This window comes from Coregonus lavaretus (assembly GCF_964263955.1).
Source record: "Coregonus lavaretus genome assembly, contig: HAP1_SCAFFOLD_1957, whole genome shotgun sequence".
NCBI classification, from domain to species: domain Eukaryota; kingdom Metazoa; phylum Chordata; class Actinopteri; order Salmoniformes; family Salmonidae; genus Coregonus; species Coregonus lavaretus.
In genome coordinates this window covers 32,418-56,355 of record NW_028160824.1, presented here as the reverse complement: position 1 = coordinate 56,355, position 23,938 = coordinate 32,418, and the positions used below count along the sequence as shown (strand labels likewise).

At 42.2% G+C, this 23,938-nt stretch overlaps 1 protein-coding gene across 1 annotated transcript; it reads left to right on the top strand.

Annotated features, from left to right (window-relative positions):
• Positions 1 to 5,310: 5,310 nt before the first annotated feature.
• LOC311121408 (uncharacterized protein) lies at positions 5,311 to 23,469 on the top strand (the record flags this gene model as incomplete). The annotated part of the gene is made up of 8 exons (XM_084195904.1): positions 5,311 to 5,398; positions 5,849 to 5,866; positions 7,151 to 7,273; positions 8,346 to 8,443; positions 8,579 to 8,756; positions 13,753 to 13,875; positions 22,367 to 22,441; positions 23,450 to 23,469. 8 exons carry the CDS (start codon positions 5,311 to 5,313, stop codon positions 23,467 to 23,469), a joined length of 723 nt encoding a protein of 240 aa, XP_084052030.1.
• Between the last annotated feature and the right edge of the window lie 469 nt (positions 23,470 to 23,938).

The following is a 23,938-nucleotide window of genomic DNA, read 5'->3' as shown; positions in this document are numbered from 1 at the left end:
AAGAAAAGTAGTGCGGCTCTCGACCTTTGCCTCTCCCGAGTCCGTACAGGAGTTGCAGCGATGGGACAACACTGTAACTACCAATTGGGGAGTAAAAAGGTGTACAAAAATAATGAATAATAATAATCTTTAACATTGATTTATCCTGCAATAGATGTTGTTCAATTGGGAACATACATTTTTGTCTTCTACTAATGCATTAAGGGGAGTAATCTAAAAGTAACGGAATGTAATAAGATTACTTTACTGATTACAATTTTTGACAGGTAACTAGCAACTGTAACGGATTACATTTAGAAAGTAACCCTGCCAAGGTTATTTTAAATGAGAATTGTTTTGTAAACTGGCCTCGGGTTTTTGAGGGATCTGAATTGGATTAAACCTCCTAGCAAGAGAGTTGTGGAGGTTTCATTCAGGTCTCTGTTTAAATAAATGCTCTGTCTTTGGCAGGAGAAAGACCAGATTCAGAGGAACCAGAGACGTCCAAACCAGCAAGACGATTCCACTGCACCCACTGTGGAAAAGGTTTTAATCAGTTAAGGGACCTGAAACGACATGAGAGAATACACACAGGGGAGAAGCCTTTCCAATGCGCCCAGTGTGGAAAGAGTTTTTCCTTGTTAGCGAGCCTGAAAATACATGAGAGGACACACTCAGGGGAAAAGCCTCATCACTGCTCCCAGTGTGGAAAGAGTTTTACCCAGTTAGGACACCTGAAAGTGCATGAGAGAATACACACAGGGGAAAAGCCTCATCACTGCTCCCAGTGTGGAAAGAGTTTTAACCGGAAAGAATACCTGAAAGAGCATGAGAGAATACACACAGGGGAGAAGCGACAAAAGACATACCGCTGCTCCCACTGTGGAAAGGGTTTTAACCAGTTAGGGGACCTCAAACGACATGAGACAATACACACAGGGGAGAAGCCTCATCACTGCTCCCAGTGTGGTAAGGGTTTTAACCAGTTAAGGGACCTGAAACGACATGAGAGAATACACACAGGGGAGAAGCCTTTCCAATGCTCCCAGTGTAGAAAGAGTTTTACCCAGTTAGGGAGCCTAAAAATACATGAGAGGACACACACAGGAGAGAAGCCTCATCACTGCTCCCAGTGTAGAAAGAGTTTTAACCGGAAAGAATACCTGAAAGTGCATGAGAGAATACACACAGGGGAGAAATGCTACCACTGCTCCCAATGTGAAAAGAGTTTTGCCTGGTTAGGGTACCTGAAAATACATGAGAGAATACACACAGGAGAGAAGCCTCATCACTGCTCCCGGTGTGGAAAGAGTTTTACCCAGTTAGGTAACCTGAAACAGCATGAGAGAATACACACAGGGGAGAAGCCGTACCACTGCTCCCAATGTGAAAAGAGTTTTGCCTGGTTAGGTCACATGAGAAGACATGAGAGGACGCACACAGGAGATAAGGATGTAGGCTGCTGAACAGTAGGACATAGGACAGATGTAGACTGACCAGTAGGACATAGGAGAGATGTAGGTCCAATACATGGTGGATCAGTAGGCCGTAGAGACTCTGAATGTGTCTTGTGTATTGACTTTCCAGTGTTTTCCGTACTGAAGTAGAGTGATGAAGTAGAGTGATGGACTGCTGCATCAGATGACCTGGCCTCCACAATCACCCGACCTGAACCTCAATTGAGATGGTTTGGGATGAGTTGGACCACAGAGTGAAGGAAACAAAGCCAACAAGTGCTCAGCATATGTGGGAACTCCTTCAAGACTGTTGGAAAATAATTCCTCATGTAGCTGGTTGAGAGAATACCAAGATTTCATCAAGGCAAAGGGTGGCCATTTTGAAGAATGTAAATATAAAATATATATTGATTTGTTTAACGCTTTTTGGTTACTACATGATTCCATATGTGTTTTTTCATAGTTTTGATGTCTTCACCATTATTCAACAATGTATAAAATAGTAAAAATAAAGAAAAACCCTTGAATGAGTAGGTGTGTCCAAACATTGACTGGTACTGTACATCTACATGATGTATCGTTACACAAGGTAGGCGCAGTATAGACCCAACTGCATATCTTGATATTGTTGTAACCTTATGTTTAAAATACTCACTCATTAAAAAATCTGTTCTGATCAACACATGATTCTCTTTGTACTTTTACATATCATTTTATTCTTTAATAAAATACATGAAAAACTAAAGTTTTGTTTGAAAATAAAATAAAGATTTTACCTAAATTCTTTACTTTTGGGCAATTTACAATATTGATTGAGGAACACCCTGAAGGTTTGTTTGCGGACCACCATTATACCATAGAAAAAGATGCTTCTTCAACAACAACAACAACAAAGCTACTGATTCAACCACCTCGGTAGCTTGCTAGCTAATATAAAACCGAAACATTGGAGTTCTTTTAGAACATTTTGGATATATTAATCTGAGTGTTTTGAACACAATTCTGTTTATGTATCTACTAGTTAATTTGAACTTAATTTCATTGTTCTATTTGTTGAGATTGATACTCAGCCTAGCACTAATGCTAATCGCTGATGCTAGTCACTAATTAGCTAACATCCCCCAACCATGAACTTAGCTACTCCCCTGCTAAAGAAGAGGAGGATATTACAGTGAAAGAAGAGGAAGAACATTTTAGAGAGGAAGAGGATGCTATCTCAATAAAAGGTGAAGGAGGAAGAGGAAGGAGAGGAGGAGGAGACTGAACACGACACCAGTGAGTATAGCTGCTCTTGTCAAAATAAAAGCATGGCATGTGTGCACAAAAAAAAGGAAGAACTTGTGGGGGACTTTTATTTTGACATGAGGTAAGCAGAGAAAGTGAGTATGGAACAGACTGTTTAATAGATAGATATTCTGTCTCATTCCTCCCGTTTTAAGTACCAACAGTCCAGCCCACCGGTACAGTATAGTACAGCACAGCAATGTTTCTGAAACTTACAGAAGGAAAAAAACTCATCAGAAACTAAGTGTTGATATCAGTTGTAAAATAACTCATCAGAAACTAAGTGTTGATATTAGTTCTAAAATAACTCATCAGAAACTAAGTGTTGATATCAGTTGTAAAATAACTCATCAGAAACTACATTGAAGTGCTGATATCAGTTGTAAAATAACTCATCAGAAACTAAGTGTTGATATTAGTTGTAAAAAAACTCATCAGAAACAAAGTGCTGATATCAATTGTAAAATAACTCATCAGAAACTAAGCGTTGATATTAGTTGTAAAATAACTCATCAGAAACTAAGTGTTGATATCAGTTGTAAAATAACTCATCAGAAACTAAGCGTTGATATTAGTTGTAAAATAACTCATCAGAAACTAAGTGTTGATATCAGTTGTAAAATAACTCATCAGAAACTACATTGAAGTGCTGATATCAGTTGTAAAATAACTCATCAGAAACTAAGTGTTGATATTAGTTGTAAAAAAACTCATCAGAAACTAGGTGTTGATATCAGTTGTAAAATAACTCATCAGAAACTAAGCGTTGATATTAGTTGTAAAATAACTCATCAGAAACTAAGCGTTGATATTAGTTCTAAAATAACTCATCAGAAACTAAGTGTTGATATCAGTTGTAAAATAACTCATCAGAAACTAAGTGTTGATATTAGTTGTAAAATAACTCATCAGAAACTAAGTGTTGATATTAGTTGTAAAAAAACTCATCAGAAACTAAGTGTTGATATCAGTTGTAAAATAACTCATCAGAAACTAAGCGTTGATATTAGTTGTAAAATAACTCATCAGAAACAAAGTGTTGATATCAGTTGTAAAAAAACTCATCAGAAACAAAGTGCTGATATCAGTTGTAAAATAACTCATCAGAAACTAAGTGTTGATATCAGTTGTAAAATAACTCATCAGAAACTAAGTGTTGATATCAGTTGTAAAATAACTCATCAGAAACTAAGTGTTCATTTGTTTTTTAAATCTCAATGGTTTTATTAGGTCCTTAATATTTAGCTATAAGGTATAGGGAGGTGGGGCACGTAGCCCTTCCCTGCAGTCAAATGTCCAAATCGCTCTCTGGTGGCCTCAAGGGTGGAATGTTATTAATATTTTTCAGAATTTCATAATTCATAAAATCCTACGAATGCAACTCTGAAAATCTGGTATTTCTATGTTAAACAGTTTTGTTATACAGTATTTCAGTGTTCTGTGATGTATATGAAGTGTAATATCGGGACGCAAACTCAAAATGTAATACATTCCAACTCTATATCTGACATGGTACAGGTGTCTAATGTAATACATTTCAACTCTATATCTGACATGGTACAGGTGTCTAATGTAATACATTTCAACTCTATATCTGACATGGTACAGGTGTCTAATGTAATACATTTCAACTCTATATCTGACATGGTACAGGTGTCTAATGTAATACATTCCAACTCTATATCTGACATGGTCTAGGTGTCTAATGTAATACATTCCAACTCTATATCTGACATGGTCCAGGTGTCTAATGTAATACATTCCAACTCTATATCTGACATGGTCCAGGTGTCTAATGTAATACATTCCAACTCTATATCTGACATGGTCCAGGTGTCTAATGTAATACATTCCAACTCTATATCTGACATGGTCCAGGTGTCTAATGTAATACATTCCAACTCTATATCTGACATGGTACAGGTGTCTAATGTAATACATTCCAACTCTATATCTGACATGGTACAGGTGTCTAATGTAATACATTCCAACTCTATATCTGACATGGTACAGGTGTCTAATGTAATACATTCCAACTCTATATCTGACATGGTCCAGGTGTCTAATGTAATACATTCCAACTCTATATCTGACATGGAACAGGTGTCTAATGTAATACATTCCAACTCTATATCTGACATGGTACAGGTGTCTAATGTAATACATTCCAACTCTATATCTGACATGGTACAGGTGTCTAATGTAATACATTCCAACTCTATATCTGACATGGTACAGGTGTCTAATGTAATACATTCCAACTCTATATCTGACATGGTACAGGTGTCTAATGTAATACATTCCAACTCTATATCTGACATGGTACAGGTGTCTAATGTAATACATTCCAACTCTATATCTGACATGGTACAGGTGTCTAATGTAATACATTCCAACTCTATATCTGACATGGTCCAGGTGTCTAATGTAATACATTCCAACTCTATATCTGACATGGTACAGGTGTCTTCTTTTTTTTTTTTTAAGCCCATAACAATGTGTGTGAGGTGTGTTTCAAAGCAGATTTGTTTAAGACTACCAAGAATGTGTGACCCTGATTTAGCCCCACTGCAGTAAAAGGTTAACCCTAATGCAGTGTAGTGTTGCTAGGGCAACAACCAACACGTGCTTTGGGGTCCCGAGGACCGAATCTGGGAAACCCTTCCCTAATGGCTCCTGTAAGTCGCTCTGGATAAGAGCGTCTGCTGAATGACTCAAATGTAAATGTAAAGAGTTACACAGACTAATCTGAAAATCTCTATGATGCCACGTCATACAGTATATGCTATATTATTACAACCCCACCCCTGTCTGATTTCATGACATTTGGGTGAAATCTTGGCTTTCATTTTCTTTTCAAAATGATGAAGGGGACAGAATCAAAGACAGCGAAGGATCATTTGGATCTGGATTAAACAATCTAAAACACTGACCTCAGGTTATTGAGGGATCTAGTTTGGATTAAACCTCAGAGGAAGACAGTTTTACCACGTGGAGGGTTCATTCAGGGTCGTGTTTATTAAGTGCACAACATAGCAAAATGTTTCACAGCTCAAAATGAAAAAATATATAAAAATGTATATGATCCTAGTCTCTGTTTAACTAGATACGCTGTTTGTCTTTGGCAGACTCTCACTCTCACATCGGTAAGAGTCCTTCAGGGGAACCAGAGATGCCCAAACCAGTGAGACCACACCAGTGTTCCCACTGTGGAAAGAGTTTTAAGTGGGTATGTTACCTGAAAGAGCATGAAAGAATACCCACAGGAGAAAAGCCATTCCAATGTTCCCAGTGTGGAAAGGGTTTTACCTGGGTAGGGAACCTGAAAACGCATTTGAGAACACACACAGGGGAGAAGCCTTTCCAATGCTCTCAGTGTGGAAAGGGAATTTATTCAGTCATCGCATCTGAATGATCATAAGAGAATACACACTGGAGAACGGCCATTCCAATGCTCACAGTGTGGAAAGGGTTTTACCTTGGAAGGGATCCTGAAAACACATGAGAGGACACAAACAGGAAAGAAGCCTTTCCAATGCTCTCAGTGTAAAAATAGTTTTAGCAAGTTAGGGAACCTGAAAAGGCATGATAGGACACACACAGGAGAAAAACCTTTCAATGTTCCCAGTGTGGAAAGAGTTTTACAGAGTTAGGGAGCATGAAAAGACATGAGATAATACACAAGGGAACCACTACTGCCGATGTGAAATGAGATTTTCCTCATCATGGTGCCTAAAATCACATGAGAGGACACACTCAGGAGAGAAGCTTTTCCAATGCTCCCAGTGTGTAAAGTGTTTTACCCGGTTAGGGACTCTGAAAATACATCAGAGAATACACTTTGGAGTGAAGCTTTACCACTGCTCCCACTGTGGATTTAAATTGACCTGGTCAAGGCAACTAAAAGAGCATGAAAGAATCCACACCTAAGAGAAACGTTATCAATGTTCCCAGTGTGGAAAGATATTTACCCAGTTAGGGAAAGACCATGTGGTAACACACACATGGACGATGCCTTACCACTGCTCCCAGTGTGGAAAGAGGTATATCAATAATAATAATATAAGGCAATTAGCAGTCACTTTTATCCAAAGCGACTTACAGTCATGCATGCATACATTGTACATATGGATGGTCCCGGGAATCAAACCCACTACCCTGGCGTTACAAGCGCCAGTATGAAAAATTTATGGACTCACCGAATCTGGGAAACCCTGCCCTAATGGCTCCTGTAAGTCGCCCTGGATAAGAGCGTCTGGTAAATGACTAAAATTTAAAAATTTAAAAAAATCTGAATAGAAGAAAATTGTATAAGGAAGCTAACTAGAAGATACTGTGTATCCATGAAAACCGGATGTTTCCGGTTTCTTCCGATAAGAAGTGAGGAAAATCCTTACTTTGAAATGATTTGTTATGACGTTGTTTGACAGAAGAAGAGGATGTTACAGTGAAAGACGAACCTTTTTGGGGGGAAGAGGAGGCTATCTCAATAAAAGAGAAGGTTGAAGACGTTCTGGGAGTGAAAGAGGAGACAGAATATCTGATTACCACCAGTGAGTACTTGTCTAAAAAAAGTTCTGCACTCGAATATGTTGTTCAGTACTGTATGGATTGTTAAAGGGGCAATCTGTGATTGGTGCATGCATTTTTTGACTTTTAAATGATTGATACTTTATACTCCATTTACATCGAAAGTCATTTTGTGAAGTCAGCGGGTAAATATCTTTCCACACTGGGAGCTGTCTCCCAAGCTGGTCTCACTTGCTCAGAGGAAGAGATAATTGATCATTTTTCTGGATAGCCAGAAAATGTGACACGTGACTACCTATGCAAATGTTGGGGTCTGAAACCTGACAGTTCATGTCAGGTCCGCTGAGAGAATGGAAACAGACAGCAGACAGATGGGGCTTTCTGGCGCTATGAGGCACGGGACCCTATGAAATTCACGGAGCGCTTTGTACACAAAATGTAACTGGGATCCAGAACTTCACATCTAAGAGTTTAAAAGCAGAGGAGAAGTCCACATAAGAGAGAGTTGTAGCCAATGATTCTTGATGAATATAACTTCTAAATGCCCAACAACTTTAGTTCAACGGTCATCAACCCCATTCAACCCCATCAGAACAGCATGTTTAACTCTATGTAGTGGGATAGAGGAGTTAGTGAGCTGATTTTGGTCAATTCTGAATTCAACTCAGGATAACCGTTGAAGGTTGCTTACCTGTTAGCCTTGTACGTTTCTATGGCAACAAATCCTTCAGCTCCAAACCTGCTGACTCCACTTTATCCTGAATCAAGTGTCTGAGCTGTGAGTTGAGGACCAATCAAATCGTGGGCCTCTGTAGCTCAATTGGTAGAGCACGGCGCTTGTAACGCCCAGGGTAGTGTGTTCGATCCCCGGGACCACCCATACGTAAAAATTAATGCACACATGACTGTAAGTCGCTTTGGATAAAAGCGTCTGCTAAATGGCATATTATTATAATATTATTATTGGGCGATTCCACGTCAGGACAGCCCAAAAACAACATAGAAACTTCATTTGGAGGAAGGATGTTTGACATGCTTTTTACATTTTACAATATCTATATGTTTACCATCTGTTTGATGTTCTCGTTCATACAGGAGAGAGACGTGACTATCATGGATCCTCTGGGGAGCCTCAACAACATCCTGATGCTGACGAGGCAGAGAAGAGTCTCTCCAGATCAGAACACCAGATGGTACAGCTTGGTCTGGTCTAGCATACAGCTTGCTCTATCGGGGTCTGGGCTGGGTTTCTGTAAAGCACTTTATGACAACAGTGACATCAGCATCCATAATGATATGTGTCTGTGTCCCCTCTATATGGTTACCAGGACAACGCTAGCCCTTCCACCCTCCCAGAGTCCCCGTGTCGTACCTCTCCCAGTAGCACCTTACTGCTGGGTCTGAAGAGGTTGTCTGTGCGGCTGGTGGACTGCAGGAAAACAACGGGGCTGAGTGGAACTGTGAGAGGAGGAGAAGAGAAGAAAGGAGCAGATTTGACTCATCAAAGTAAGTGCTGTAGTTTAGTTTGAACAAATAAACTAGATCTGCCCACTGGTATCTGTTACCAGGACAACCAGCAGAGTTCTGTTAGTTGACATGAAGATACACTGGTATCTGTTACCAGGACAACCAGCAGAGTTCTGTTAGTTGACATGAATATATACTGGTATCTGTTACCAGGACAACCAGCAGAGTTCTGTTAGTTGACATGAAGATAGACTGGTATCTGTTACCAGGACAACCAGCAGAGTTCTGTTAGTTGACATGAATATATACTGGTATCTGTTACCAGGACAACCAGCAGAGTTCTGTTAGTTGACATGAATGTATACTGGTATCTGTTACCAGGACAACCAGCAGAGTTCTGTTAGTTGACATGATGATAGACTGGTATCTGTTACCAGGACAACCAGCAGAGTTCTGTTAGTTGACATGAATATATACTGGTATCTGTTACCAGGACAACCAGCAAAGTTAGACTGGTATCTGTTACCAGGACAACCAGCAGAGTTCTGTTAGTTGACATGAATATATACTGGTATCTGTTACCAGGACAACCAGCAGAGTTCTGTTAGTTGACATGAAGATAGACTGGTATCTGTTACCAGGACAACCAGCAGAGTTCTGTTAGTTGACATGAATATATACTGGTATCTGTGACCAGGACAACCAGCAGAGTAAATCCAGAGAGTGTGGTGAAGGATGGTTATGGTATTACATTGATAACCAACTATTCCCAGACACCAAGACCCCTCCATGGCTGTTCTAAATAATTGAAAGTTCCCCTGGAAGGGACGAATAATGAAGCACCCTATACTATTCAGGTCTGGAATTGGCCTTTAAAAACGGACCAATAACATCACACTACCGTGCTATACTATTCATAATGTGACGAGATCCTGAGGCCCATTGTCGTGCCATTCATCCACCGCCATCACCTCATGTTTCAGCAGGATAATGCACGGCCCCATGTCGCAAGGATCTGTACTCAATTCCTGGAAGCTGAAACTGTCCCAGTTTTTTTCCATGGCCTGCATATTCACCAGACATGTCACCCATTGAGCATGTTTGGGATGCTCTGTAATGACGTGTACGACAGCGTGTTCCAGTTTCCGCCAATATGCAACAGCTCGAGTGGGAAAACATTCCACAGGCCACAATCAACAGCCTGATCAACTCTATGTGAAGGTGTAACGCTGCATGAGGCAAATGGTCACACCAGGTACTGACTGGTTTCCTTATATGAACTGTAACTCAGTAAAATCTTTGAAATTGTTGCATGTTGCGTTTATATTTTTGTTCAGTGGTGAAGGATGTATTGCCCGAAGGAAATAGTAAAGTTGTATTATACTGGGAAAGATGGGTTAGTCTGTGGACGTCTAAGGCTTGGAATTAAGATTAGAGTGATTGGTTGATTTGAGGATGCACTTGGAGTCCAGTACAAATAGGAGGTGGCTATAGGAGAACGCTACCGTAGTGCCAACTGTAAAGTTTGGTGGATGAGGAATAATGGTCTGGGGCTGTTTGTCATGGTTCGGGCTAGGCCCCTTAGTTCCAGTGAAGGGAAATCTTAACGCTACAGCGTACAATGACATTCTAAACGATTCTGTGCTCCCAACGTTGTGGCAACAGTTTGGGGAAGGCCCTTTCCTGTTTCAGTATGACAATGCCCCTGTGCACAAAGCGAGGTTCATGAAGAAATTATTTGTTGAGATTGGTGTGGAAGAACTTGACTGGCCTGGACAGAGCCCTGATCTCAACCCCATCGAACACCTTTGGGATGAATTGGAACGCCGACTGCGAGCCAGGCCTAATCGCCCAACATCAGTGCCCGACCTCACTAATGCTATTGTGGCTGAATGGATGCAAGTCCCCACACCAATGTTCAACATCCAGTGGAAAGCCTTCCCAGAAGAGTGGAGGCTGTTATAGCAGCAAAGGAGGGACCAACTCCATATTAACGCCCATGATTTTGGAATGATATTTTTCGATGAGCAGGTGGCCACATCATTTGGGTCATGTAGTGTATTTAATGTTTGACCCCATCCCTCAGCTGTATACCAAAACAGTGGCAGGGTGACACCTTTTTTGTTGTTTGAACTGCAGAATGCCTCTTTAGGTCTAGTAGCCTATCAAATAACAATAATGTACATTTAAAGTGTATCCTATACTAGTCTATTTATCCATTAGGTCTAATAAATGTATCCTATACTGACTAGTCTATTTATCCATTAGGTCTAATAAATGGATCCTATACTGACTAGTCAATTTATCCATTAGGTCTAATAAATGGATCCTATACTAGTCTATTTATCCATTAGGTCTAATAAATGGATCCTATACTGACTAGTCTATTTATCCATTAGGTCTAATAAATGGATCCTATACTGACTAGTCTATTTATCCTTTAGGTCTAATAAATGGATCCTATACTAGTCTATTTATCCATTAGGTCTAATAAATGGATCCTATACTGACTAGTCTATTTATCCATTAGGTCTAATAAATGTATCCTATACTGACCAGTCTATTTATCCATTAGGTCTAATAAATGTATCCTATACTGACTAGTCTATTTATCCATTAGGTCTAATAAATGGATCCTATACTGACTAGTCTATTTATCCATTAGGTCTAATAAATGGATCCTATACTGACTAGTCTATTTATCAATTAGGTCTAATAAATGTATCCTATACTAGTCTATTTATCCATTAGGTCTAATAAATGTATCCTATACTGACTAGTCTATTTATCCATTAGGTCTAATAAATGTATCCTATACTGACTAGTCTATTTATCCATTAGGTCTAATAAATGTATCCTATACTGACTAGTCTATTTATCCATTAGGTCTAATAAATGGATCCTATACTGACTAGTCTATTTATCCATTAGGTCTAATAAATATTTCCACTCCTATTTGCCATATCTTCAATCTAAGCCTACTAGAAGTGTGCCCCCTCAGGCCTGGAGGGAAGCAAAAGTCATTCCGCTACCAAAGAATAGCAAAGCCCCCTTTACTGGCTCAAATAGCCGACCAATCAGCCTGTTACCAACCCTTAGTAACGTTTTGGGGAAAGTTGTGTTTGGCCAGATAAAATGCTATTTTACAGTAAGAAAATTGACAACAGACTTTTCAGCACACTTATAGGGAAGGGCATTCAACAAGCACAGCACTTACACAAATGACTGATGATTGGCTGAGAGAAATTGATGTTAAAAAGATTGTGGGGGCTGTTTTGTTAGACTTCAGTGCGGCTGTTGATATTATAGATCATATAGTCTGCTGACGGAATGGAATATTACTTTACTGATTACACTGTTTGACAGGTACCGTGGGGGGAAAAGTATTTAGTCAGCCACCAATTGTGCAAGTTCTCCCACTTAAAAAGATGAGAGAGGCCTGTAATTTTCATCATAGTTACACGTCAACTATGACAGACAAATTTAGATTTTTCTTTCTCCAGAAAATCACATTGTAGGATTTTTAATGAATTTATTTGCATATTATTGTGGAAAATAAGTATTTGGTCACCTACAAACAAGCAAGATTTCTGGCTCTCACAGACCTGTAACTTCTTCTTTAAGAGGCTCCTCTGTCCTCCACTCGTTACCTGTATTAATGGCACCTGTTTGAACTTGTTATCAGTATAAAAGACACCTGTCCACAACCTCAAACAGTCACACTACAAACTCCACTATGGCCAAGACCAAAGAGATGTCAAAGGACACCAGAAACTAAATTGTAGACCTGCACCAGGCTGGGAAGACTGAATCTGCAATAGGTAAGCAGCTTGGTTTGAAGAAATCAACTGTGGGAGCAATTATTAGGAAATGGAAGACATACAAGACCACTGATAATCTCCCTTGATCTGGGGCTCCATGCAAGATCTCACCCCGTGGGGTCAAAATGATCACAAGAACAGTGAGCAAAAATCCCAGAACCACACGGGGGGACCTAGTGAATGACCTGCAGAGAGCTTGGACCAAAGTAACAAAGCCTACCATCAGTAACACACTACACCGCCAGGGACTCAAATCCTGCTGTGCCAGACGTGTCCCCCTGCTTAAGCCAGTACATGTCCAGGCCCGTCTGAAGTTTGCTAGAGTGCATTTGGATGATCCAGAAGAGGATTGGGAGAATGTCATATGGTCAGATGAAACCAAAATATAACTTTTTGGTAAAAACTCAAGTCGTCGTGTTTGGAGGACAAAGAATGCTGAATTGCATCCAAAGAGTGAAAACCTCCTTCCATCAGCAAGGGCATTGAAGATGAAACGTGGCTGGGTCTTTCAGCATGACAATGATCCCAAACACACCGCCCGGGCAACGAAGGAGTGGCTTCGTAAGAAGCATTTCAAGGTCCTGGAGTGGCCTAGCCAGTCTCCAGATCTCAACCCCATAGAAAATCTTTGGAGGGAGTTGAAAGTCTGTGTTGCCCAGCGACAGCCCCAAAACATCACTGCTCTAGAGGAGATCTGCATGGAGGAATGGGCCAAAATACCAGCAACAGTGTGTTAAAACCTTGTGAAGACTTACAGAAAACGTTTGACCTGTGTCATTGCCAACAAAGGGTATATAACAATGTATTGAGAAACTTTTGTAATTGACCAAATACTTATTTTCCACCATAATTTGCAAATAAATTCATTAATAATCCTACAATGTGATTTTCTGGATTTTCTCATTTTGTCTGTCATAGCTGACGTGTACCTATGATGAAAATCACAGGCCTCTCTCATCTTTTTAAGTGGGAGAACTTGCACAATTGGTGGCTGACTAAATACTTTTTTTCCCCACTGTAACTAGCAACTGTAACGGATTACATTTAGAAAGTAACCCAACCAATCAACCCTGCCAAGATTATTTTAAATGTGAATTTTTTTTGTAAACTGGCCTCGGGTTATTGAGGGATCTGATTTGGATTAAACCTCCTAGCAAGACGTTGTGGAGGTTTCATTCAGGTCTCTGTTTAAATAAACGCTCTGTCTTTGGCAGGAGAAAGACCAGACTCAGAGGAAGCAGAGACGTCCAAACCAGCAAGACGATTCCACTGCTCCCACTGTGGAAAAGGTTTTAATCAGTTAAGGGTCCTGAAACAACATGAGAGAATACACACAGGTGAGAAGCCTTTCCAATGCTCCCAGTGTGGAAAGAGTTTTTCCTTGATAGCGAACCTGAAAAGACATGAGAGGACACACACAGGAGATAAGCCTCATCACTGCTCCCAGTGTGGAAAGAGTTTTACCCAGTTAGGACACCTGAAAGTGCATGTGAGAATACACACAGGGGAAAAGCCTTATCACTGCTCCCAGTGTGGAAAGGGTTTTAACCGGAAAGAACACCTGAAAGGGCATGAGAGAATACACACAGGGGAGAAGCCTTTCCAATGCTCCCAGTGTGGAAGTATTTTTTCCCAGTTAGGACACCTGAAAGTGCATGAGATAATACACACAGTGGAAAAGCCTCATCACTGCTCCCAGTGTGGAAAGAGTTTTAACCGGAAAGAATACCTGAAAGAGCATGAGAGAATACACACAGGGGAGAAGCCTTTCCAATGCTCCCAGTGTGGAAAGAGTTTTACCCAGTTAGCGAGCCTGAAAATACATGAGAGAATACACACAGGAGAGAAGCCTCATCACTGCTCCCAGTGTGGAAAGAGTTTTAACCTGAAAGGACAACTGAAAGAGCATGAGAGAATACACACAGGGGAGAAGCCCTACCACTGCTCCCAATGTGAAAAGAGTTTTGCCTGGTTAGCTAACCTGAGAAGACATGAGAGGACGCATACAGGAGAGAAGCCTCATTACTGCTCCCAGTGTGGAAATAGTTTTTACCAGTTAGGTCACCTGAGAAGACATGAGAATACACACAGGACATAAGGATGTATGCTGGTGAACAGTAGGACATAGGACAGATTTAGGATGCTGAACAGTAGGACATAGGACAGATGTAGGATACTGAACAGTAGGACATAGGACAGATGTAGGATACTGAACAGTAGGACATAGGACAGATGTAGGATACGGAACAGTAGGACATAGGACAGATGTAGGCTGCTGAACAGTGGGACATAGGACAGATGTAGGATACTGAAAAGTAGGACATAGGACAGATGTAGGCTGAACAGTAGGACATAGGACAGATGTAGGATACTGAACAGTAGGACATAGGACAGATGCAGGATACTGAACAGTAGGACATAGGACAGATGTAGGATACTGAACAGTAGGACATAGGACAGATGTAGGATACTGAACAGTAGGACATAGGACAGATGTAGGATACTGAACAGTAGGACATAGGACAGATGTAGGCTGGTGAACAGTAGGACATAGGACAGATGTAGGATACTGAACAGTAGGACATAGGACAGATGTAGGATACTGAACAGTAGGACATAGGACAGATGTAGGATACTGAACAGTAGGACATAGGACAGATGTAGGATACTGAACAGTAGGACATAGGACAGATGTAGGCTGAACAGTGGGACATAGGACAGATGTAGGATACTGAACAGTAGGACATAGGACAGATGTAGGATACTGAACAGTAGGACTTAGGACAGAAGTAGGATACTGAACAGTAGGACATAGGACAGATGTAGGTCCAATACATGTTGGATCAGTAGGCCGTAGAGCACAACTTATTCAGTTAACCAACTCATCATCAAGCTTTTCTGATTTGAATGGGCTGTGTAGTGTTAGAGGACCTGAGATGACATGAGAGAATACAGAGGCTTTGTTCTGACTGTTGTTTTGGACTGACAACTGTTCTGATTATTCTATTTTCCTTTAAGTTGTTGAAATGTTCCGTATTGACTGACCTTCATGTCTTAAAGTAATGATGGACTTGTCATTTCTCTTTGCTTATTTGAGCTGTTCTTGCCATAGTATGGACTTGGTATTTTACTAAATAGGGCTATCTTCTGTATATCCCCCCTTACCTTGTCACAACACAACTGATTGGCTGAAACGCATTAAGAAGGAAAGAAATTCCACAAATGAACTTTTAAGAAGGCACACCTGTTAATTGAAATGCATTGAAATACCTGTTGAAAGAATGCCAAGAGTGTGCAAAGCTGTCATCAAGGCAAAGGGTGGCTACTTTGAAGAATCTCAAATATATTTTGATTTAACACTTTTTTGGTTAATACATGATTCCATATATGTTATTTCATAGTTTTGATGTCTTCACTATTATTCTACAATGTAGAAAATAGTAAAAATAAAGAAAAACCTTGAATGAGTAGGTGTTCTAAAACTTTTGACTGGTACTGTATATGAAAATGTTCTAAAATGTTTGCCCGGTAGTGTGTGTGTGTATATATATATATATATATATATATATATATATATATATATATATATATATATATGTATATTGTGACGTCACGAGAGGCTACACAGCTTTCAGCGGGATTGCTCAAGTAGTGCAAGGAGACAAGGTTCAAACAAAACAAGGATTTTATTATAGGTCTTGGGAAATTAACTAAAATATAACAAAATTCTGTTCTCTTGTGGCTCTTTAAGGGTTAACAGTTCAGGGATGTCTCTTCCACATCCAAAATCATAATTCTCACTCGCTCAGGTAACTTTTCCCCAGCCTTACTGTAGTCCACGTTGCAGCTAGTGGCCAACCCAGCAAAATGTCCTTCCAAATGTCTCTCACGTATTTCCACAGGTGCATATATCCAAAGGTGAGTATTTCCCAAAGGTAAGTATCTCCAAATCCTTATATTCCTCATGGAAGTGGTCGTGCAGCACTCTTGTCCTCCAGAGAGCCCAGGTTGGAGACTGTGTTTCTTCACCACCCACACACACTCCCTCAGTGTGTCTCCTCCCTTCAACAAACCTCCAGCTCATCAGCTCCTGATCTCTTTCAGCTGCGTGGGAAGATTGGCCATAGAGGGTTGGAGTTCCCGACCATACCAGCAGATGGCGCCATAGCTGTCTGGGTTTGCAGCCACCGCAGGGGGATGTAACGTCCCTCCAGGACACAGCCTCTCGTGACATCACACATCCCCCTCCTCGGGACCGACGTCCTCGTCGGGGTAAAGGCAGCGAAGAAGGCATCACGCCGGGAGAGGGCGTCCGCATTGCCGTGGTGCTTGCCAGCCTGCTCTCTCTTCAACTCCTCCAACTCTAGGACCAGGGACTCAGCCTCCTGTTGTCTCTCCTTGAGTTTCTTACTGAACGCATCAGCCTTGGTTTTAGCAGAGTTTAGCTTCTGTTGAGCAGCTTTCAGTTCCTTCTCTCTCTCTGCCTCCGCATTCTTCATCTTGTTCTCCAACACCTTGTACTTCTCCTCTGCCTTCTTCTGGACCTCCTTACTACTGCGCAGGGTCTCCTCACACTCCTCGATGGTCCTGCGCAGCATCTCCAGCTCCTCCTGTTGCTTATGGAAGGAGCTCTGTTGGAGTTTAGCCTGGAGGATATCTAACTCTTCTGTCTTCATGTCTAACTGTTGCTTTAACAAACGATACCTCTCAGCGGTCCCCTTCAGACCAGACAGTTCTTTGTCCAGATTCTGTAGCTCCGTCTCTGTGTCGGTCTGGGCACCTGCCATCCCTATCAGAGCCCGGGCGGGAGTGAGTAATTCGGAGGATTGCACCGGAGCCTTCCCAGGATGAGTCTTGCCTCTCCGTTTCCGAGGTACTCGGGTTATCCTCTCCTGAGACTCTCTCCAGAGTGGGTAAAAGGCTGGGCAGTCTCGTCCAATTAGGACAGGGACGGGGAGGGAATCAACCACCCCCGCCGTCGTGTGTATGGTTCCCCGTGTGCTGGTCATTGTAAGTTCAGTAATGGGGTATTCTCTGGTGTCTCCATGGACACAGGAAACTGGGAGGACTTTCCCCGGGGTCAGACACGTTGGGCCCACCAAATCCTTACGCACCAGGGTGGCCCGGCTACCAGAATCCAGTAAGGCCTCCACATCATGGTGATTCACAGTTACCGGGCAGGTGGGGGGTCGATCTGGGCCGCCATCTACGACTCCCAAGAGCGAGGCAAAACGGTGTGTGGGTGCTGAGCTGGAGGACTCCGCAGTGGGCATAGGTTCATCGGCTGGTTTCCCACACTGCCAGGAGATATGTCCCATCTCCCCACACCGGTAACACTGTCGAGTTTCCCCCTCCTGGTGTACTCTTCTTGGACCCGCCTGGTTTCTGGCTCCCCCTGGAGCCGGGATAAGTCCTGACGTGGCTGGGTTCGAGACCTTGGGGTCCTTTGGACGGGTTCTTCCCATTTGTGGTGGGGCCGCACTCCTGGGGTCTTTTCGGGAAGCATTCAGCATCTCCGCTGTGGCCTGGTACTTTTCCACAGCTTCCACGGTCAGATCAGCCGTGGTCAAGGCCTGTTGACTGATGACCCGTTTTGCCTCATAAGGCAGGGCGCGTAGGTAACGATCCACCACAACGGCCTCCACCACCGCCGCTGCTGTATTCCTCTGCGGATCCAGCCATTTCCTTGCGATTCGGACAAGTTCATGCATCTGCGCCCGAGGAGGTTGGTCTGGTTGGAAGGTCCAGCTGTGAAAGCGCTGGGCCATACCAAACTTTGTGAGTCCATATCTGCTGAGGATCTCAGACTTCAGGGCATCATAGTCAGTAACCTGGTCAGGGCCCAGGTCCCGGACAGCATTCAGCGATTCCCCGGTTAGAAAGGGGGCTAACAGACCAACCCACTGTTGCTTGGGCCAGGCTTCCCTAGTGGCCGTGGCCTCAAATGCATGCAGGTATGCCTCAATGTCATCGGTAGCTCCCATCTTAGATATAAAGTCACTTGCCTTTATTGGGCGGGTATTTTGGACAACCCTCTGTCTCTGCAACTGCAATTCCTCTGCCTTCAGAAGGTTGGCTTTCTTTTGCTCCTCCAAGAGAGCCACGTTTGCTTGCATCTGGGCTTGCTGGCCAGCAACAAGGGCTTTCAATATGTCCTCCATTTCAGTCGGCGGGGAGCCTACGGCCAACTTGGAAAACTGGGTGATCAAACCTTCGGTATCCTCCTCTGACATGCACTATTAACGCTTGAGCTTCCCGTATTCTCCACCATCTGTGACGTCACGAGAGGCTACACAGCTTTCAGCGGGATTGCTCAAGTAGTGCAAGGAGACAAGGTTCAAACAAAACAAGGATTTTATTATAGGTCTTGGGAAATTAACTAAAATATAACAAAATTCTGTTCTCTTGTGGCTCTTTAAGGGTTAACAGTTCAGGGATGTCTCTTCCACATCCAAAATCATAATTCTCACTCGCTCAGGTAACTTTTCCCCAGCCTTACTGTAGTCCACGTTGCAGCTAGTGGCCAACCCAGCAAAATGTCCTTCCAAATGTCTCTCACGTATTTCCACAGGTGCATATATCCAAAGGTGAGTATTTCCCAAAGGTAAGTATCTCCAAATCCTTATATTCCTCATGGAAGTGGTCGTGCAGCACTCTTGTCCTCCAGAGAGCCCAGGTTGGAGACTGTGTTTCTTCACCACCCACACACACTCCCTCAGTGTGTCTCCTCCCTTCAACAAACCTCCAGCTCATCAGCTCCTGATCTCTTTCAGCTGCGTGGGAAGATTGGCCATAGAGGGTTGGAGTTCCCGACCATACCAGCAGATGGCGCCATAGCTGTCTGGGTTTGCAGCCACCGCAGGGGGATGTAACGTCCCTCCAGGACACAGCCTCTCGTGACATCACAATATATATACAGTTGAAGTCAGAAGTTTAAATACACTTAGGTTGGAGTCATTAAAACTTGTTTTTCAACCACTCCACACATTTCTTGTTAACAAACTATAGTTTTGGCAAGTCGGTTAGGACATCTACTTTGTACATGACACAAGTCATTTTTCCAACAATTGTTTACAGACAGATTATTTCACCTATAATTCATTTGTATCACAATTCCAGTGGGTCAGAAGTTTACATGCACTAAGTTGACTGTGCCTTTAAACAGCTTGGAAAATTCCAGAAAATGATGTCATGGCTTTAGAAGCTTCTAATAGGCTAATTGACATAATTTGTGTCAATTTGGAGATGTACCTATGGATGTATTTCAAGGCCTACCTTCAAACTAAGTGCCTCTTTGCTTGACATCATGGGAAAATGAAAAGAAATCAGCCAAGACCTCAGAAAATAAATGGTAGACCTCCACAAGTCTGGTTCATCCTTGGGAGCAATTTCCAAATGGCTGATGGTACCACGTTCATCTGTATAAAAAATAGTACACAAGTATAAACACCATGGGACCACGCAGCCGTCATACCGCTCAGGAAGGAGACGCTTTTTATCTCCTAGAGATTAACGTACTTTAGTGCGAAAAGTGCAAATCAATCCCAGAACAACAACAAAGGACCTTGTGAAGATGCTGGAGGAAACAGGTACAAAAGTATCTATATCCACAGTAAAACTAGTCCTATATCGACATAACCTGAAAGGCCGCTCAGCAAGGAAGAAGCCTCTGCTCCAAAACCGCCATAAAAAAGCCAGACTACGGTTTGCAACTGCACGTGGGGACAAAAATCTTACTTTTTGGAGAAATGTCCTCTGGTCTGATAAAACAAAAAACAGAACTGTTTGGCCATAATGACCATCGTTATGTTTGGAGGAAAATGGGGGAGCCTGCAAGCCGAAGAACACCATCCCAACCGTGAAACACGGGGGTGGCAGCATCATGCTGTGGGGGTGCTTTGCTGCAGGAGGGACTGGTGCACTTCACAAAACAGATGGTATCATGAGGAAGGAAAATTATGTGGATATATTGAAGCAACATCTCAAGACATCAGTAAGGAAGTTAAAGCTTGGTCACAAATGGTTCTTCCAAATGGACAATGACCCCAAGCATACTTCCAAAGTTGTTGCAAAATGGCTTAAGGACAACAAAATCAAGGTATTGGAGTGGCCATCACAAAGCCCTGACCTCAATCCTATAGAAAATGTGTGGGCAGAACTGAAAAAGCGTTTGCGAGCAAGGAGGCCTACAAACCTGACTCAGTTACACCAGCTCTGTCATGAGGAATGGGCCAAAATTCACCCAACTTATTGTGGGAAGCTTGTGGAAGGCTACCCGAAACGTTTGACCCAAGTTAAACCATTTTAAAGGCAATGCTACCAAAAAACTAATTGAGTGTATATAAACTTCTGACCCACTGGGAATGTGATGAAAGAAATAAAAGCTGAAATAAATCACTCTCTCTACTATTATCATCCATCCATCCATTGATTCTTGAAGAATATAACTTCTAAATGCCTCATGAGTTCAACTGTTACACTCCATGAGAACCCAAAATGTAAGCTTGTTTTTCTCCAATGTTTGTAAACATTGTAAATGTAAACAAACACTATATAGCCTCATAACATGTTTAAAACAATAATGTTGATATCATGGATGGTCAGTCCTTGCATCCATAGCTCTGTCTATTCATCTTACATTACATTTCTCCCATCCCTCAGCTGTTTACCAAAACAGAGGCAGGGTCGACCGTTTTGTTATTGTTTCATCTGTGGATTTTGCCCTTTAAACAGCTGCATAGTATCAAGATATCAAAGTGTCCCCAACACAAAGGTAAACAATAGGCCTGTAGTAAATGCAGCATTTCGTCTTTCACATGTAAATAGTACTTTTTCAGTAGTGCTCAAAAGCATGCAGCGTTCTAAGGCGTCACTACTGATCCCGGTTCGATCCCAGCCGGCCGTGAACCGGGATGACCCATGATGCGGCGCCCAGTTGGCCCAGCGTCGTCCGGCTCAGGGGAGGGTTTGGCCGGCCCGGGTTTGTCCTTGTCCCAGCGCGCTCTAGCTACTCCTGTGGCAGGCCGGGCGCAACAGTACGGTGTTTCCTCCGACACATTGGTGCTGCTGGCTTCCGGGTTAAGCCAGCATTGTGTCAAGAAGCAGTGCGGCTCTCGACCTTCATGGTCTGTGAGAGCCAGAAATCTTGCTTGTTTGTAGGTGACCAAATACTTATTTTCCACCATAATTTGCAAATAAATTCATTAAAAATCCTACAATGTGATTTTCTGGATTTTTTTCTAATTTTGTCTGTCATAGTTGACGTGTACCTATTTATAATTACAGGCCTCTCTCATCTTTTTAAGTGGGAGAACTTGCACAATTGGTGGCTGACTAAATATTTTTTTCCCCACTGTATGTATTGGCAATAATTAATTTCCAATAGGGAGGCATGGAATAATTACAAATGTATATTTTGTCAGGCTGGATGTTTGAAATATGAGTAGGTGATTTGAGTCATGCTTCTTCAGTAGTGGAATAAAGACAATTAGCACTTGAATATTGTCAAGGAATACTGGAGTGATGTAAGATTGTTAATAAAATTGTTCATAGACGCTGCGTCAATGTTTATTGGCTGCAAGTACGTTGAATTAAGTTGTTTTCAAGTCGTTGAAACAACGACCTGAGAAATCTCTTCAACTTTCACTTTCAACCAAAACCGAACATAGATTGGACCTCGAGCATAGTCTTCTTTTCAACAACATTTTGCAAGGTGGGATAGCCCAATGTCAAAACACAGTTTTAACGTGTCCAAATCAATAACCAATATGCAGAGTTGTGGAGGTTTCATTCAGGTCTCTGTTTAAATAAACGCTCTGTCTTTGGCAGGAGAAAGACCAGATTCAGAGGAACCAGAGACGTCCAAACCAGCAAGACGATTCCACTGCAACCACTGTGGAAAAGGTTTTAATCAGTTAGGGGACCTGAAACGACATGAGAGAATACACACAGGGGAGAAGCCTTTCCAATGCTCCCAGTGTGGAAATAGTTTTTCCTTGTTAGCGAGCCTGAAAATACATGAGAGGATACACACAGGGGAAAAGCCTCATCACTGCTCCCAGTGTGGAAAGAGTTTTACCCAGTTAGGACACCTGAAAGTGCATGGGAGAATACACACAGGGGAAAAGCCTCATCACTGCTCCCACTGTGGAAAGGGTTTTAACCAGTTAGGGGACCTCAAACGACATGAGACAATACACACAGGGGAGAAGCCTCATCACTGCTCCCAGTGTGGAAAGGGTTTTAACCAGTTAGGGGACCTGAAACGACATGAGACAATACACACAGGGGAGAAGCCTTTCCAATGCTCCCAGTGTAGAAAGAGTTTTACCCAGTTAGGGAGCCTAAAAATACATGAGAGAATACACACAGGAGATAAGCCTCATCACTGCTCCCAGTGTGGAAAGAGTTTTACCCAGTTAGGACACCTGAAAGTGCATGAGAGAATACACACATGGGAGAAGTGCTACCACTGCTCCCAATGTGAAAAGAGTTTTGCCTGGTTAGGGTACCTGAAAATACATGAGAGAATACACACAGGAGAGAAGCCTCATCACTGCTCCCGGTGTGGAAAGAGTTTTACCCAGTTAAGTCACCTGAAACAGCATGAGAGAATACACACAGGGGAGAAGCCGTACCACTGCTCCCAATGTGAAAAGAGTTTTGCCTGGTTAGGTCACATGAGAAGACATGAGAGGACGCACACAGGAGATAAGGATGTAGGCTGCTGAACAGTGGGACATAGGACAGATGTAGGCTGAACAGTAGGACATAGGACAGATGTAGGCTGAACAGTAGGACATAGGACAGATGTAGGCTGAACAGTAGGACATAGGACAGATGTAGGTCCAATACATGGTGGATCAGTAGGCCGTAGAGACTCTGAATGTGTCTTGTGTATTGACTTTCCAGTGTTTTCCGTACTGAAGTAGAGTAATGGAGTGCTGCATCAGATGACCTGGCCTCCACAATCACTCGACCTGAACCTCTATTGAGATGGTTTGGGATGAGTTGGACCGCAGAGTGAAGGAAACAAAGCCAACAAGTGCTCAGCATATGTGGGAACTCCTTCAAGACTGTTGGAAAATAATTCCTCATGAAGCTGGTTGAGAGAATGCCAAGCTGTCATCAAGGCAAAGGGTGGCCATTTTGAAGAATGTAAATATAAAAGATATATTGATTTGTTTAACACTTTTTGGTTACTACATGATTCGATATGTGTTTTTTCATATTGTTGATGTCTTCACCATTATTCAACAATGTATAAAATAGTAAAAATAAAGAAAAACCCTTGAATGAGTAGGTGTGTCCATACATTGACTGATACTGTACATCTACATGATGTATCGTTACACAATGTAGGCGCAGTATAGACCCAACTGCATATCTTGATATTGTTGT